We start from the raw sequence: 17112 nt of genomic DNA on the forward strand, positions 1-17112 counted from the left end.
CACTGTGAGGATTATAGGAGGCGCTGTGTGTGTTGTTCTCTACTGCTGTCATTATTAAGGTCCTCGTGTTGTTATCAGTAGCAGGTGAGAGGCTAGAAGCCTGCTGGTGGGCGGCGGGAACACACCTGCCCTCCGTCAAGGGCACCAAGTAAGCCTGGGCTCCACATCGGGCCGCTTTGGTCCGGAGCTGGGTTGTGGATCACGCCTCTGCCTCCAACATCTCCACGAAACACGGACCCGAAGCCCAGAGCGTCCGAGGCCAACCAGCTTTTCTCTCCTGGGCAGCCGGATGCAGCTGGCCAGAGGTCAGCTCTGGGGGTGCCGGGGAAGAGGGTACCCTGGTTTTGGGGCCTCTGAGGCGGTTGCAAAGAGGTGCAGGTGTGGGGTGGGCTCCGAGGCACCTGGCGTTGCGCGGAGCTTGGTGGGGGCGGGGCCGCGGCCAAGGCTGGCGGCTGGGACTTGGAGGAGGCGGGCCCGGGTGGAGGCAGGGCCGGACGGGGGCGGGGCTGCGCCCCGGGGTGCTGCCCCGCCCGCGGGCCTCCGCAGCGCAAGGGTTAAACCCTCGGGCCCCGCGGGCGGGGCGAGCGCGCGCCCGGATTGGCAGAAAGTTCGGCCGCGGGGCGGGGCGAGAGGAGAGTGGGCGGGCCTCGGCGCACCGATTGGCGGAAAGTTGTGCCGGGGCGGGGCGCGCGGCGGGCTCGGCGCTCGCTCCGGGAGAGTTGACAAAGCCCCGCAGGGAAGGACGCCTCGCGGCGCGCCGCCCCGGGCCCCGCGCCCCGCCGCCCCGGGACCCCGGCGCCGGCCTCTGGCCCCAAGACGCGATCTCGCTGCCCACCCTGCCCCGCTCTCCGGCCCCGGCCCGAGCCGCCTGCGCCCAGGTAGCGCCGCGCCGTCCCGAGGCCGGGCCCGGGGGCGCGGGGCGGCGGGGTGCGGCGCCCGGGGCGGCGATGACCGCCCAGCGCGCCCCGCGGGCCCGGCCCTGAGCCCCAACGCCCGCAAGCCCCGCCGAGGTGAGCCCCTCCGCGCTCGCTTGCGGCCCCGGGGGACGACTGGGGAACCGAGTGCAAGGGTCGGGGTCCGGGGTCCGAGGCGCAGGCCGGGAGGGTCACGGTCCCTGATCCGCGGGGCCGCCACTGGGCACTGGCACGCGCCGTCGCTGCTCCCGCCCGCTCCAGGGTCTTGCGCGCCCCGCCCCCCCGGCACCCCACGTGGCCCCCTCCAGCGCAAATTTGTCCGCTAATGGCGCAGGCGATTATCTGCGGGGCCGCCGGTGTTGTGTGTCCCGCGGGCAGGCCCGAGTTACAAGAGCCAGGAATCCAGACGGTGCTTAGAGAGGGGGCGGCGGGGAGGCGGTAATTAGTGTAAACCCTTTGTCTGCTTTGATACCCACGGTCTCCCCGCCGCCGCTTCCTCCGCCCGGAGCACCGGCCCGCACCCCACCCCCGCGCTCCGGGGCCCTAGGCCGGAGGGTGGCGCCCCGCACCCCGCGCGCCAGTGACCGCCCCCCCTAAACTCCCAGGTCCGGACAGGCCGAGATGACGCCGAGCCCCGCGTTGCTGCTGCTGCTGCTGCTGCCGCCGCTGTTGCTGGGGGCCCTCCCGCCGGCCGCCGCCGCCCGAGGTGAGTCCTGGCGCCCGGCCCAGCGCCCCGGCCTCGGCCAGCACCGCCCCTTTCCCTCCGGCCCTCAACTCTGCCCCAGTGCCCGCCTGGCGCGTGCCTGCGCCCCGCCCCTGACGGCTCTTGCTAGTGGCCCCTCACCTGCAGGCCCCAGCTCACCCGCGGGGCACCCTTAGCTCACCTTTGGGGTTCCCCCATTTTACCCATAGGGTATCCCTAACTTACCCGTCGCTTACACAAGAGCCCCCATTACCCATGGTCCCCCCACTCACCCATTGGGAGTCTCAGCTCACCCAGAGGGTCCCCTCTGACCCCCTGGGCATCCCAGCTCACCTAGGGGGCCCCACGGTTGCCGGCAGGGTGGGCTCTGGCCCCTGCTCCTCGCAGGACACATATCCATATCCACACGAGAAGCTGCAGTTGAGGGTGGCTGGTCACCTCGGCTCCTTGAGCGTGGGCTGTTTGGCCACAGTGGACCCAGTTAAGTCCCATGGTGGCCAGGGTGCAGTGTGGGGACAGTGGGGACATTCTTGGGGTCTGGGACTCATGACCCAGCCCTGTGCCTGCCCACCCTCAGATACAGAGTCCCCAGCCCCTGGGGGTGCTGTACTGTGGCGGGGGGCTCTATCAAGACAGACCCAACGACAGCCTACATGAGGCTGGACATGGTGCTCTTGGCCTGCACCATGCCGGAGCCTGGTGCACGCTCACACCCCTGACGTCCAAGTGGGCTGGCCTGGGCTGCCCCTGAGGGGCCCCTGCCCTTGGCCCCAGCCAGCGGGGGCATCTGCAGCTGATGGGTAATGGGCGATGTGTACCCACAGACTCTTGCCCGCCATGGCCTGTGCTGGCTTCCCCTCAGCTAGGCGGGACCTGTGGCCAGGCCGGCCCTTTGGGTGTGCTGACCACTCAGGATCGTCCTTGCCCTGTCCGCCAGTCCTATGAGGCTTGGAACCCCTCCCCTGCCGCCCAGTGGGCGCACCGAGCCCTATGCGGCCTTATATGGCCACGTTCGGGTGTTGGGTGGCGGGCGGCGGCCCAGGTGGGCCTCATGCCACGGTACCCCCCTCCCCGCCCGCCCAGTCGGGCACTGGCCGGCTGGCTTGAGGGTGGGGGCCGCCCAGCCGTGGCTGGGCTGGGCGGCGTCCTGGGCGCTGCGGGCACTCGGGTCATGCTCAGCAAGGCCCCCGGCAGCCGGTGGCCCAGACCCTGACTCTTCCTTTATCTGTCCGGACGCCCCCATCCCCACACCTGCCTGTCCCCTGGCCACTACTCCAGGGAGGCTCTGCAGGCTGCTGTCCTGGCCTGGTCGTTGGTGGGAGCCCGAGGCGGAGCGGGGGATGGCGGTGGCCAGGGGATGGCAGTGGGCAGCAGGGCCCCCGCTGGCGCCGAGGGACCCTGGAGGGCCACACCCTGCTCGGTGCCCCTCAGCCTGTGCCGTGGAGCCGTGCCTGGCATCCAGCTCTGCTGGCGCGGCGCAGCGGGGAGCCGGCGGGGGCCGCCGTCCAAAGGCAGGGCCTCTGTGGTTTCGGGTGGGGGTGGAGGCCCTCCTCCTGAGTCGCACTGGCTTCCCCTCTGGGCCTGGACTCGAGGCGCTCCCACTTCCCGGGTGAGCGGGTCGGGGCGGGCCTCCCCGGGCGGGCGAACCGGCGCACAGCGCGTGGGGTGTTTTGAGAGCCGCTCTCCCCGCGGTGTCGCCACTCCTGGAGGCGGCACATCTCTGGAGCCGGATCATGTTTTCGAAGTTCCCCTTTTCCCAAAGTTTCACAATCGCGGTGGGTTTGTCTTGAACTGTGTTTTCCAAAGCTGAGGAGAGATAGAATTTGGCTTTCTCCATTTCCATTTTATTCCTCACCGTGGGAGCCCGAGAGGTTCGGAACGAGATACTTTTCTCAAATAGCTTTAGAAGAAGTTGTGTCGGGGGGTTTCTGGCAAGTGCTGCCCTTGAACTTCTCCGAGGATGGCGGCGCCGCGGAGCGGTCCCTGAGCAGCCAGCCAGCCAGCCCTCCAGGTCGCGCTGACTGAACGCGACAGTGACCCCGGGGAGCCGGGTGCTGGCCGAGTGTGGTGCCCCCCCGGGGGCCGGGGGAGGGCAGGCTGGGGCCTCTGGGTCTGCGGTGCGTGTGACTCAGTGGGAGCGGGTGTGAGCCTCAGAGGGCCACGGCCTCCAGCCGGGCTGTGGGGACCTCCCCCCAGCCCCCAGGCCCCACTGGGCAGCGGCTAGCCAGAGGGAGGTGGGCTGAGGTGGACAAGCGGGAGCCAGGCCCAGGCACTGCCAGGTAGGGTGCGGGCCAGCCGCCTCGTGTACTCAGGCCCCACTCCTGGAAGGGAGAATAAATCACTGTCCCCTCGGGGGGGGGGGGGCAGCCGTGAACAAAGTCTCCTTTGGCTGGGCCTGGGAACACAGGCCCTTCCCCATTGTGCGGGATCAATGGGCCTCCAGCGCCTGCCAGGCCCCTCGGCCGGACGGCCGTGGAAATGTTGGTTTTCCCCTAGCGGCGGCCCCAGCCTGCGGCTTGCCCAGGGCCGGGCTCTGGCTCTGCTGACTGTCCCGGGAAGGCAGGCTGTGACGCCGCGCGCTGGCCGCCGGCCGCCCGCCCACCGTGGGTGTCCTCCTCGGCCTCGTGTGGCTCGTTCTGTGCCTCGCCTGGTGTGTCCCAGTGGGAGCCTCGGCGGGCAGGTCTGACGTGGAGGGGAGGGGTGCCCAGGCTGCTGTGCCGGACCCCACAGGCACCCTCTCCGGGCCTGTGGTCCCTGCCGCCCGTCGTCTGTTCCTCCTCGTGGTGGCCCTGGGGTGTCCGGCCAGACTGCTGTCCGGGCCCTGTCCTCGGCCGACAGGGTGTGTGGGGGGGTGCTGCCACCCAGGGCCCACAGCCCGGGCCGGCTCGGGGGAGGGGGAGAGGCATGGGCTTCACGGGGCCGGGCCAGGACAGGCCCAGGAGGAGAGGAAATGCTTCCAGGTGGGCGTCTCCGGGCGGAGGGGCCGTGCACCCGGGTCAGGGCGAACATCTGGGATACGTGGGTGCCTTGGGGTAGCTGGACCGGGGACCGGGTGGGGAACAGGCCCGGGCTGGGGTGAGAGGCTGGTTGGCTGGGGAGTTCAGGGGGGTGTGGGGGCTGTCACGGGGGGGCTTTTCTACCTGTCTGCAGCCCCGTCCCCGGTGAGGAGTCTGCACCGGTGTGCCTGCACTGGATGGCCGGTGTGCCTGCACTGGATGGCTGGAGGCAGGGCCTGGAGTCCAGCAGGTCTGGGCCCTGCACGCCCTCACCCTCCCAGACGCCCCTCACCCGCCCCTGGGAGAACCAGCATGGGTGGGGCTTCCAGGAGCTGTCCCCTGAGGGAGGTGGCAGGGAGGGTGCCCAAGCAGCAGGGCTGCTGGGACCCAGGCCTCCCATCCCGGCAGGAAACGGTTGCTTTTCTTCCGGCCTGGCGAGCGCGGCCCGGGAGGGAGTTCACGGCTGAGGAGAGGACACGCAGCCGGGGTGGGAGGAGGCGCTGTGCCCGCGAGAGCCTTACACCTGGGCCCCGACCCGCTCTGGCGCCCGCAGCTCCTCGGCCAGGGCCAGGGCCAGGGCCAGGGCCAGGGGCCGGGGCGGCCTCCAGGCTCCTGCTGCAGCTGCCCGCCCCCGGCAGGGCCTGTGGGCTCACTGCGGAGCACAGTGAGTGTCCCACATGCCCGGAGGGCTGGGCGGCCCAGCCCCGGCCCGCCCCCGAGGAGCGCGCTGTGGCCCTGGGCCGAGGTGCGGCCGACGTGCGGCTGACGTGCGGGTGGGGCAGGCACGGGTGCGGGTGCGTGTGAGGGCTCTCCGGCCTGCAGGAGCCCTGGCCGCTGGGCGGGTCGGGCTGTCCAGCGCGTGAGTCCGACAGCACGGAGAGCATCGGTTCTGCTGGCCTCTGGCCCCAGGGTTCCCGGCTCCGGAGACGCCCTGCCACGTTTCCAAGGCGACATGGGCACTTGGGTGGTCAGGGTCCCGCACCGGCACTCGAGGGAGGGCTCAGAGGAAAGGGCCTTCTGGGTGCGTGACAGCTGGGGGTGAGGGGTAGGGGGTAGGGGGGGCCCCCCGCGGAGCCTGTGATGGGCCCCGAGTTCCAGGTGAGAGGAGTTTGCGAGCAGCAGGGTGGAGGGGCCAGCCTGCAGTCTGGCGGGCCCGGCACGGTCTGGACGTGAGGCCCCTCGGTGGGAGCTGTGGCGGCGGCGGGGAGTCTGGGCGCTTCCCTGCTCCCTGCCGGCTGCCAGCGGTTTCCGTGCTCCCCCAGGGCAGGGGCGCCCTCGGGGCGACACCCCGCGCCCCCGGGACAGCGAGGAGGAGCAGGGCCCCTGTGGGCAGGGCCCCTGAGGGCAGCCGATGGACCTGCCCGCCCAGAGCCCCGCTGGGCAGCAGAGGGGACTGGCTGCTGCAGCCGGCTTGCCCGCGGGGTGGGCCAGGCTGTCCCCCGGCTGTGCCCGGAGCGAACTTGTTTCCGAGGCAGCCGCCCCTCCTGCGGGTCCTGCCAGCTCCACCACAGCCCCGGGGGGCGCACGGGGGCCGCCCCGGCCGCGCCGTGGCTGGGAGCCCGTGCGAGGGCGCGTGTGTGCACGTGTGCACACGCCACACGGGCCCGGCGCCAGGACCCCGGCGGCCTCCCCAGCCGGCCTGGTGCCGGGTGCTCGGTGCTCTCTCACAGTAGGGCGGGGTCATGGGCCTCCCTGCCCTCCCCGAGAGGGCCCTCCCTGCCTCTCCTCCCTGCCCTCTGACTGGTCTGCAGTGCTGTCCCCAGGCCTCTTGGCTCCTCCAGGAGGAGAGGGCCCAGCAGTCTGGGGGCTCCTGGCTGGTGCCTTCAGCCCACAGCCAGTCCCTGCGTGGCTGGCCCGGACGCACGCCCATCCTGGCTGGAGAACTCCTTCCGCGCCAGAAACTTCTGGGGCTTCGGGGGGCTTGCTGGGGGCAGGGGCTGCCCTGGTGAGCCGGTGGTCCCTGGGCGCCCTCACTCCCACCTGTATCTGCCCCCCCAGCTTGGGCGTCACCAGCTGGGAGGCAGGTGTGGGGCGAGGCCTGAGACGGCAGTGCACCTGCCACCCCTGTGGGCCCGGAGCAGGGCGGGGCCCGGAGCAGGGCGGGGCCCGGCCCAGCCGGAGCTCAGGGTCAGCAGGTCAGAGCCCACAGACAGCCTCGGGCCGTGGGGAGAAGCCAGGCTGATGCCCCGGGACCAGGCCCCTGACAGACAGACAGACAGACAGACAGACAGACAGACAAAGGAGGGGACGGGTGCTGGGAAGGTCGCCAGGTGGGGGCAGGCTGAGGCCCTGGGTTCGGGGCTGAGCCAGGGCCCCTGGAGGCCGCACGGGGCCTTGTCCCCCCCCCCCACCGTGTGTCACCTCTCGGTGCGTCCCGGAGCTCGGCTCCCCTCGCCGTCCCTGGGCCCACGGGGTGAGAGGGGCGTCCGCTGGGGTGACAGGAGGTTCTTGTCTTACCAGACCTGGCCGGGTGGGCGACAGCAGTGGGCCTGGGGCCTCAGGCACTCTGAGGTGGGTTGTATCCCCCCACAGGAGGTCTGCACCCACTGTTGGGGGGGTGCACACGGGGCGGGGGCTGTCTGGGGGACAGCCGGCGACGTGGTGTGGGTGACACCTGAGCTCCGGGGAAGCCGAGTGGGGGTGGGGCCTCCAGGTCACTGCACACCAGCCCCTGGGCCCCCCCACCCCCCATTCCTGGCCTTGTTCTCACAGCCGGGGGAGGAGGAAGGGGAGAGGAAAGGGGGACAGACTTCCTCCTGCCCCCGCCTGTGTGTTCAGCCCTCCCGGCGGTGGTGGGGAGCCCTGACCTGGCCTCTGCTGCCCCCTGTCTGCCCCTGTGTGTGGCCCGCGTGGCCTGCCTGTGCCCGTAACTTCCCACACCTATGGCTTAGAGACACCGGGGCCTAGGTGTGTGCCGGGCTGGGGGCTTCCTGGAGGAGGTGCTCGCAAGGAGGGGGCTGAGGTTGGGCAGGGGGTCCCTGGAGGAGGCCACGGCCCCACCTCGGAGCTGCTGTTGGGCTTTCTTCCCGGGCATCCCCGCGCACCCCCCGGCCTCCGCCTTGCTGTCGTCTCCCCGTGACGAGGGTCTGGACACTCTGCCCAGGTGGCCGGGGGGGGGCGGCCTGTGTCCCCAGGCCAAGCACAGAGCTGCAGCCATCATTCCCAGGGATCTGCAGGGGGGGTGGGCTCTCCTCCCTGGAGCCTGCCGGGGTCTCTGCCGGGGCGGGTGTGGGCGGCCCAGGGGCCTGGCCTGGCCCTGGGTCGGTGTGGGGCGGGGCAGCCTGGCTGCAGGGGCAGGGAAGGGGCTGTTTGCTTTAGGATAAGGCTGGCTCCGGCCCGCCTGTCCTCCAGCATGGCTCACAGGGCTGCCCTGGGGCCACACTTCCGGCCGTCTGGCTGTCCTTGGCCCTGTCCCGCAGGATGCCGGATGGAGGGGCATCACAACCTCTCTGTCTGGAGGACTCGGCTGCTGCCGCCCGAAAGACACCCCCGCTGCTCGAGCTCCTCGGCCCCCGGCCTGGGCAGGTCGGGCCTTTCCCTGCCACGGAGCCGGCTCCTTGGGGAGAGGGAGGTGTCGGGCCATCGCTCCATCGCGCCCTCCCAGGTGGCACTGGGACGGGCAGCCCCCAACGGGGGGGACACTGCCTCTCAGGCCAGGCACTGCCCTCCCTCCCCGCGCCTGCTGAGCGGTTGCGTGTGTCTGCGTGAGCCCAGGTGGCAGCGAGGAGGCCCAGGGTGCTGGGAAGGCTGGGGGGGCTCTTTGTCCTGCGGCCAGAGGCCTTGTGAATGGCGGAATTTCAGACAGTGACAGGTGGCGGACCGGGTCTGCCTGGGAGTGAAGCTGGGACCTGGTCCGTGGGCCCTGCAGCCCCTCCCACTCTAGCTGGGTGGGGGCCTGGGGGGCCGTGCAGGCCACTGAGGAGTTAGAGAGAGGTGGGTCTCGGACCCCTGCCACCTCTGCAGTTCTTGTCCCTTCCCAGGGACAGGGGTGGGGGTGACAGCCGGTGAGGAGGGGCTGGTGGGCAGTGTAGGGGGCCTGGGGCCATGGCGCACTGTCCAGAAGCTACGAGGTGGGTGGGAGTGTCCCAAGTCGCGGCAGGGTGGGGAGTGGACTTGCATCTTGGCAGGGTGGGCTTGGCGGAGTGGGGCATGCCAGGCAGGATGAGGGAACCCCTCCCCACTGGGAGCCAGACACCCTGAACCCTGGGCCATCAGCTCCCTGCCTTAAGTGGGAGTGGTGCCCAGCCCCCCTCAGTGCCCCCAGAGAGGAGGGAGGGGCTCAGTGCTCCTGGAGAGTCCTGGAGGGGGGTGGCGACGTGTGGGAAGCTGCTGCGTGAGTTTCTGTCAGACCCACGGAGGCACGGGTGGCCCTGGTTGCAAAGGCCGTGGTGTAACCAGCTGGTAATTGCATGTTGAAGGAACACCAGCTGGTGATTAGAAACACATGTGGCCCTCAGGCCCTGTTCAACAGCATCTGGGAGCCACCGCTACCTCCGGGGGTGCCTGTGAGGCCGGGACCCAGACACAGGCCCCCTGGGCCTGAAGTGGACGCAGCATGGGGTGGCGAGCAGGGTCCTGGAACTCGGCTGGCCGAGCGCCTGGGCAGGGCGACTGTGTCGTTGGCCAGGAGGTGACTCCTATGCGTTTGGACGCCTGCGTGTCCTTCCCAGCGGGCCCGTCCCTCGATGTCCTCCAGGCCCGGTTGCCCCACTGTCCCTGCATTTGACTCTGGAGGCCCTGAGGCCACATGCGGGCTTTCTGCCACAGTGCGGGGTGCCATGGTCCTCTCCTTTGGGGCCTGGCGCTGGGCACAGACCGCCAACTCGACAGGGACCCCGCACCGGGGCCGGTGTACCCGCCACGCACTCTGTGACCCCCGGCCTCGGGTTAAGCCGTGTGTTGGCTGTGGTTGGCAGCAGGGAGGCCCTTGTCCAGGCACACAGGCCTGGGCCGTCAGCCACGTGGGAGCCATGTGACTCATGCACGCGTGCGCTTACACACACACACTCCGGCGTGTCTGTGGGGGCCGGTGAGAGCCGCCCTGCTCTCCCAGGATGTGTGCCCCGGCGAGCTGCCCCGGCGGAGCTTGGTTCCGGCTTCCGTGCAGCGGCAGGTAGCAGGCGCGCGGTGGCCGTGGCCTGGCCCGAGGGGGCCTGGGCAAATGCAGACAGCGGTCTGGGAGGAGGGCCCTGTGCCGCCGGCTCCCAGCACCTACCCCACCACTGCCACCCTGACGAGGCTCTGACCTGCCTGCAGGCCCCCCGAGGATGGCAGACAAGGTGGTCCCACGGCAGGTGGCCCGGCTGGGCCGCACCATTCGGCTGCAGTGCCCCGTGGAGGGGGACCCGCCGCCGCTGACCATGTGGACCAAGGACGGCCGCACCATCCACGGCGGCTGGAGCCGGTTCCGGGTGCTGCCCCAGGGGCTGCGGGTGAAGGAGGTGGAGCGGGGGGACGCGGGGGCCTACGTGTGCAAGGCCACCAACGGCTTCGGCAGCCTCAGCGTCAACTACACCCTCATCGTGACGGGTGAGTGCCACCGGCGCAGCCCGTGCTGGGGCCGGCCCTCCCCGCGGCCCCCACCCTGCCCCCTCCCCCACCCTGCCCCTGGGCCTGAGCCCGGCCCGCCGCCACCAGGATGCCCTGCCACCTCTTCTGAGCCCAGGACGGGGCCTGACCTCTGTCCTCTGCCCCTCGGGGACCCTTCCTCCCAAGGGCGTGCTGTCCCAGAGCCCGGGACCCCCGCCGGGGCAGCAGGAGCCGGCCTGGGGCCCTAGTGGTCGACCCACTGAAGGGCGTGCCGGGCAGGCTGGCGGCCCTGCTCTTGGCGGTGACTTTGAGGCTCAGGTTTCGGAGTTCAGAGGGGCCGCCGGCAAGCCAAGGACCTTCTGTTCTCTTCTGCCTCCGGGGCCTGGGCTGGGGCCTGGGCGGCGTCCCCAGTGACACGCCCTGCTCTCGCGGGGACCAGGCACTGGCCCCAGCCCGCCCCCGTGTGCTCCCTGTGTGGGTCCCCTGGGGAGGGGTCTCTGGGGTGGGGCCTCCCGGGGGGGGGGGGAGGCAGTGTCCTTCAGGGCATGGTGGCCCTGGCCTGCCCACCAGGGCGTGGCCTGAGCCGGGCTCCCCCTGCCGGGGCCAGGGCGGGCGCCTGAGACAGTCTGGCCTCAGCCCTGGGCTCGCAGAGGCGCGGCTGTCCTGGGGAGGGGGCATTCCTCCACAAGCCCCGCCCCCTCGGGGGCTGTGGAATGGGAGCACTCTGGGTGACCCCCCCCACTGTCCTCTCGGAGGGGGGACGACAGGGTGGTATGTGGCCCATGTCACTTCGCCCGGCCCCCGGCCCCTTGATGTGGGCTAGGGTTACCGCAGCTGCCGCCGGGCCTGCCCCTCCCCCCCGCTTGTAGACCCCCCGGAGCCAGGGTGGGGGGCCCACTCTCAGTCCCGCCCCCCCCCCAGCCTGTTGGGGTCACCTGCACCCTGGGAGTGGGCTGGGCGGGCTGTGCCCAGCTGTCTCCAGGCCTCTGAGGTGGGGGGGTGTGCCTGTGGCCTTTCCAGGGCTTTCACAGCCCGGCCAGACGCCCAGGGCTGGGGACCAGCCTGGGTCTGGGGGTGCTGTGGAGACCCCTCTCACGCACCCTCCCCTCTGCAGAGGACACCAGCCCAGCCAGGGAGAGCCCGGGGCATGAGGGCTCCTCCGGAGGCCAGGAGGACCCAGCCAGCAAGCAGTGGGGTAAGTGTGGGCGACACCCCAGTCCTCGGGAGCAGGGGGGCCCCCTCCGTCGGAGCCCCGCTGACCTCTCTGCTGCCCACCCGGCAGCGCGGCCCCGCTTCACGCAGCCCTCCAAGATGCGGCGCCGGGTGATCGCGCGGCCTGTGGGCAGCTCCGTGCGTCTCAAGTGCGTGGCCAGCGGGCACCCGCGGCCCGACATCATGTGGATGAAGGATGACCAGGCCCTGACGCGCCCCGAGGCCAGCGAGCACAGGAAGAAGTGGACGCTGAGCCTGAAGAACCTGCGCCCCGAGGACAGCGGCAAGTACACCTGCCGGGTGTCCAACCGCGCCGGCGCCATCAACGCGACCTACAAGGTGGACGTCATCCGTGAGTGCCGGCCGGGGGGCGGGGCCGGGGCGGGGCGGGGCCGGGGCACGCCCACATGCCGTCTCCCCTGCAGAGCGGACGCGCTCCAAGCCGGTGCTCACGGGCACGCACCCCGTGAACACCACGGTGGACTTCGGGGGCACGACGTCCTTCCAGTGCAAAGTGCGCAGCGACGTGAAGCCCGTGATCCAGTGGCTGAAGCGCGTGGAGTACGGCTCCGAGGGCCGCTACAACTCGACCATCGACGTGGGCGGCCAGAAGTTCGTGGTGCTGCCCACGGGCGACGTGTGGTCGCGGCCTGACGGCTCCTACCTCAACAAGCTGCTCATCACCCGCGCCCGCCAGGACGACGCGGGCATGTACATCTGCCTGGGCGCCAACACCATGGGCTACAGCTTCCGCAGCGCCTTCCTCACCGTGCTGCCAGGTGCCCCACGCCGCCGGCCCCTGGCCCCTGCCCCCTGCCCGCCCCCGGGGCCGTGCGCAGGCGCTCCTGACCCTTCCCGCCCTCTTCCTGGTTCTCGCCTGCAGATCCCAAGCCGCCAGGGCCGCCCGTGCACCCCTCGTCCTCCACCACCAGCCTGCCGTGGCCCGTGGTCATCGGCATCCCGGCCGGCGCCGTCTTCATCCTGGGCACTGTGCTCCTGTGGCTGTGCCAGGCCAAGAAGAAGCCGTGCGCACCCGCTCCCGTGCCCCCCGCGCCTGCGCACCGCACGCCGGTGACCACTCGGGACCGAGGCGGGGACAAGGACCTGCGGGTGTCCCCCGGCCTTGGCACCGCCGCCGGCGTGGGGCTGTGTGAGGAGCTCGGGGCCCCGGCAGCCCCCCAGCACCTGCTGGGTCCAGGCTCAGCGGCTGGCCCCAAGCTTTACCCCAAGCTGTACACAGACGTGCACACGCACACTCACACGCACTCACACACGCACTCACACGTGGAGGGCAAGGTCCACCAGCACCAGCACATCCACTACCAGTGCTAGGTGGTGCCGGTGCTGGGGCTTTGGGTGCCCCGGGGTGGGTGCCCGGGGGCCAGGCTGGCAGACAGGCAGGGAGCAGAGGGCCGCGGTGGGGGGTGTGCACCGGGGAAGGGTGCAGCCAGCAGCCCGGGCGCCCTGGGCGAGGCGCAGCATGCACGAGAGACCTCCACACACACACAGGCGTGCTCTGGGCACGCGGTGCTGGGCCGCTTGACGAGGGAAGCCCTTGGCCTGTGAGGAGGGTTTCACAGGGGCACAGTCGCCGCCCCTGCCTGGCAGGAGATCTGAGAGACGCCCTGGCTTTGCAAACCAAAAACTCCCACCCCTGCCCCACGCCTGCCCGCCTGTCTCTGCCCAGGCCTCGGCAGGTGGGCGGCTATTTTTGCCACCACCTGTCCTGGGTGTCCAGGAGTCCCCGCGCCCTGGGCCGGGGGGTCGGGGGATCGGGCATGGCCGTCTCGGGCCCTGTCCTGAGAGGCCGGAGCCCAGCTGGGAGTGACTCTGGTCACACCCACCTCCCACTGCCGGAGAGAAGAGGGCCTTGATATTTATATTTATGAAATTAAGATAATATTAATGATGAAAGAGCAGGGCCACAGAGACCTGGCCTTCTGGGGGCCCAGGACCCACCTGGCCTCATGGCCAGGCCGGGTGTCCACTCGGGGCCAGGCACCCATCACCCCACTGTCCGAGGTGGCCCAGACCTCTGTAATTTTATATAGAGTTTGAGCTGAAGCTTCGTATATTTAATTTATTTTGTTAAACAAGAAAACGTGCATCCTTTTCCTCTAAACTAGTGTTGCTGCCTGCGTGTGCATCTGTACAAGTGTGTACCGGTGTGTGTGTGAGCCCATGGGCCTGCGAGTGGACCTGTGGCCTGGGCTCCAGACCCGGGACAGAGTCCCACCGCGGGGCCTGAGGGTCAGCTTGGGACCTGGGATCCCCAGGGCTCAGTGTCCACCCCCGCACAGAAGCACTGGCCTCTGTACCTGTGCATGTCCACCTCCCTGGCCGGCTGGAGCCCTGGCACCTGGCCCACGAACACCTCTCCATGGCGGAGCCCCGGGGCCCTCACTCGCTCCCATCCCACACAGCTGGGTGGCCTTGGAGGGCTGGGGCTGCCCTCCGGGGGGCGGGGCTGGCACCCCCCCCCCCAGGCACCTGCCGCCTGCAGGATGCCATCCCAAGGGTCTGGCCACCACCCCTGAGTGGGGCAATGGTCTCGCTCTCCACCTGGGGACACAAGCCTCCGACTTGCTTGGCTAACACTTGAGGGTGGGGGTTCCTCCTGCCAGGTGGTGGTGGGGGGCTGGAACCTCTTAGGAAAAGGCACTACGACAACCTGTGTGGTTCTAGCAGAGCCGCCTGTGTGAAGCACCTGACGTCCCCAGAGCCTCGGAGTTGGGCAGGAAGGGCCCTGCCTGGGCCGGGGCCGGGGCTTGGCTTCTCCAGACAAGGACAGGCTTTGCAGGCTGAGACACCCACCATCCTTCCCAGGCGTTGCTGGGCCCCCCAAGGTCAAGGCCTCAGCCCCTGTCCCTCAACCTCACACTGGAGCAGCCCCTCCTCCTCTGTCTCTGAGGGCTGGGCCTCCAGTCCCCTTCCCCCTCCTCCACCGGGGCCTCCAGGCAGTGTCCTTCCTTTTCCACACCTCCCCGTCCCCTGGGAGGAGGCCCCACTGGAGTGGTCCTGGCTGCGGGCAAGGGGGCCGCCTGCGGTGGGTGCAGTGGGAGACCTGGGCACTGGCTGCCGTGGGGTGGCGAGCTGCAGCGACTCGGGGTGCCATGGGGGCTGTGGCTGCTCACAGCTGGTGACCCCCACAAGGTCCCCAGACAGAGCAGGCTTGCGGGGGAGGGGCTGGTTGGGCTTCAGTCTAAGATGGGGGAGGGATGGACCTTGGGTAGCAAGGAGATGTCTGTCCAGTGGTAGGGAGACCTGGGGCCAGGGGGCGAGGAGGGCAGGCACGCTGGAGGTCAGCCTGCAGAACCTGAAGACCCTGAGTCCTGCCCCTCGACCCCTAGGGCTCTCATGGGGGCGGGGCCCACCTGGTCAGCAGGTGCTCCCCTGGGGAGCTCAGCCCACACCCCGGGGCTCAGAGGCCCCGCCCTCCACGGCCCCCTCAGCCACTGCCGGGAGTGAGCACCTCCTCCTCCCTGCAGCCCCCCCCCCCCCCCGTCTGCAACTGGGACCACCCTCCACACCTCTCCTGTCCTGGGCTATCTGCCCCTCGACGCTGCCATGACCCCGGGGGACTTCAGGGCCCACTCGGACGGCCCTGGCTCTGGACCCCCCCACACACATTGCAGAGGTGCACGCAAGCTGCCCATGCCTGCACTGCCAGGACGGAGTCTCACCTCCCTGCACCCCCGTAGGGTGGGTGTGAGGGGAGCAGCCCACCAGACGGTAGTGGGTCCTTTCCATGGGGGGAGGCCGGCAGAGGGGAGACGGTGTCCCCAAGGGGGTGCAAAGTCTGCCCCTAACAGGTGATGGTTGACCGGTTCGCCCGGTGGCTCTGCCCCGCCCTGCCCCACACCTTTCTCTGGGGCACTGGGGACTTCCAGGCTGAGCACAGAGGGACTGGCCAGGCTCAGGGGTCAGGTGGGGGGCCTGGGTGACTGGTGGGACCTCGCGGAGCTGGGGGGCAAGGGAGAGGCACTGTGGCTGGGCCACACACCCCACCCCCGGTCCCTTGGGCCCCTCTGCCCCTGCATGGCCGCCCTAGACTCCCACTGAGGCCAGGCCCCAAGGCGCCCTTGGCCACAGGCACAAAGGCCTGGGTGGGGGCAGCGGCCAATCCTATGGGCTCACCAATGGGGACACAGATGCCACGATCCCCAGCTCTGCGGGGTGTTCTGGGGGTGGGCATGGTTGGGGCCTGCTCGGGGTCCCAGGCTGGAGGTGGGTGAGGGGGTCAACGGTGTCCTCAGGGCAACCCTCTGGATGGGCCATTTCGGGATACTTGGGTGTCCTTGGTGGGTGCAAGGCACTGGGTGGGGGTGCCAGGAGGGCACGGCCCCAGGCACCGAGCCAGCCAGCCGGGCGCCCTCTGATCTGCCCTGCCCGGAGCATGACGAGCCGGGACCCTTGAAGTCGGGTGAACTTGGAAGGGCGGTGGGGCTCTGACACCAAAGGGTGTGACTGCCCCCTGCTGCTGCCCAGCTTTCCTGGCTTCAAAGGGGTGTTGGCCAGCCGGCCGGCCGGCAGCTGTCCTGGGGGGGGGCCCGAGGCTGATGCCAGGGACGGGGCAGTGTGGCCAGGGGCCAAGGGTGAGGGGTGCAGGGTGCAACCCTCCCCCCACAGGCCTTGGGTTGGGGGTGCTGGCAGGAGATTAGAGCCTTGTCCTGGGGCCAGGCCAGGGACATTTCGGGGACATAGACCTGGCCTGGGCCCAGAGCACAAGGTCAAGGGTTCCTGGGGGCTGCTGTGTGGGGCCCGCCAGGGCAGGGATCTGCTGTGGGGGCCGGATGGAAGATGCCCCCGGATGACTTGCCCAGACCCAGGGCGCAGGGACGGGCAGGCCTGTGGGGCGGGGGCTGCCTGGAGGTGGGGCACGGAGGCTGGGCTCCCCGTGTGGCCCCCGGCTGGGGCGTGGGGGAGCAGCCCCGGCTGTGTGACTGGCGCGGCAAGTCCAGCGCGAGGAGCCTCTGGGGGCGGGAGCCCAGGGCACCCCATGAGCCGACCGTGGTGGGCAGGGGCCACTGCGGCTGCTCGTCACACCGAGGGGCTGGGGCCGAGGTGGGGCCGGGAGGGCCTGGCCACTGCGGGGGCTCCCGTGGGGCCCTGTGCTGACCTTGCCCTGGGCCTGGCCTGCACGGTGAGGCCCAGCATCCAGGCCCAGTTGGGCTCAGGGCCTTCCCAGGACGGGCCGGGTGGGCGCCGGGATGGGGTGGGGGAATCTGGGGGCCAAGGGCTCTCCTGAGAGACGGGGGGGCTCAGCCACAGGGGGCCTGGGCCCTGGGTCACCGGGAACACAGGGCCCTGGTCTCGGGGTTCACTGTTAGGGCTCAGGGAGTGGTCTCTGAGGGGGGGGAGGTTTGCTGCAGGGGGCTGTCCTCGCCCAAGGCTGAGCTGGGTGCTGAGCTCATCAGACCCCCGTGACCCCGCAGCACAGGCCCCCAGCGGGCAGGCCCGGGGCGGCTGGCCCACGGTGTCCCGGGCCCTGCTGCCCCACTGTGCGCGCAGGCTGTCTGAAGCGGGCGCGTTCATGGCCCCGCAGTGCTGGGTCCTGAAGTCAGGCTTCCAACCTGGGCGGCGCCCCGTCCCCCAGCCCCTCCCCCGGGCCACGTGGCCAGGCCCTCAGCAGCCCACCCGAAGCCCGGCCAGGCTGCCGCCTGGCCTGGGACCGACCCCATTCACAGCTCTGTCCTCCAGCACTGACCGCCCGGCCCTGCCTGAGCCCTGGTCAGTCCTCACGGGGGGTCCAGGCCCC

At 70.6% G+C, this 17112-nt stretch overlaps 1 protein-coding gene across 4 annotated transcripts; it reads left to right on the forward strand.

Annotated features, from left to right (window-relative positions):
* The first annotated feature begins 709 nt into the window (after positions 1-709).
* On the forward strand, positions 710-13476 carry FGFRL1 (fibroblast growth factor receptor like 1). 4 transcript variants are annotated; one of them, XM_045834688.1, is made up of 7 exons: positions 710-1010; positions 1520-1620; positions 9870-10142; positions 11257-11337; positions 11425-11706; positions 11780-12133; positions 12238-13476. In XM_045834688.1, the coding sequence occupies exons 2-7, from the start codon at positions 1536-1538 to the stop codon at positions 12684-12686; spliced, it is 1524 nt and encodes a 507-aa protein (XP_045690644.1). In that variant the 5' UTR covers positions 710-1010; positions 1520-1535; the 3' UTR covers positions 12687-13476. The 4 variants fall into 4 exon arrangements, with proteins under 4 accessions (XP_045690644.1, XP_045690645.1, XP_045690646.1 ...); XM_045834689.1 differs by having other exon boundaries at positions 710-878; XM_045834690.1 differs by lacking the exon at positions 710-1010 and adding an exon at positions 1269-1323.
* The last annotated feature ends 3636 nt before the right edge of the window (positions 13477-17112 follow it).

The sequence above is a fragment of the Phyllostomus hastatus genome, unplaced genomic scaffold (assembly GCF_019186645.2).
Source record: "Phyllostomus hastatus isolate PE091 unplaced genomic scaffold, TTU_PhHast_1.1 phas_contig_196, whole genome shotgun sequence".
Lineage (NCBI taxonomy): Eukaryota > Metazoa > Chordata > Mammalia > Chiroptera > Phyllostomidae > Phyllostomus > Phyllostomus hastatus.

Bases quoted from the DNA above. Each gene is read 5' to 3' on its own strand.
- FGFRL1 (XM_045834688.1), top strand. From the start codon at position 1,536: ATGACGCCGAGCCCCGCGTTGCTGCTGCTGCTGCTGCTGCCGCCGCTG. The intron at 10,143-11,256 runs GTGAGTGCCACC...TCCCCTCTGCAG, and splicing joins CTACACCCTCATCGTGACGG to AGGACACCAGCCCAGCCAGG. The intron at 12,134-12,237 runs GTGCCCCACGCC...TCTCGCCTGCAG, and splicing joins CTTCCTCACCGTGCTGCCAG to ATCCCAAGCCGCCAGGGCCG.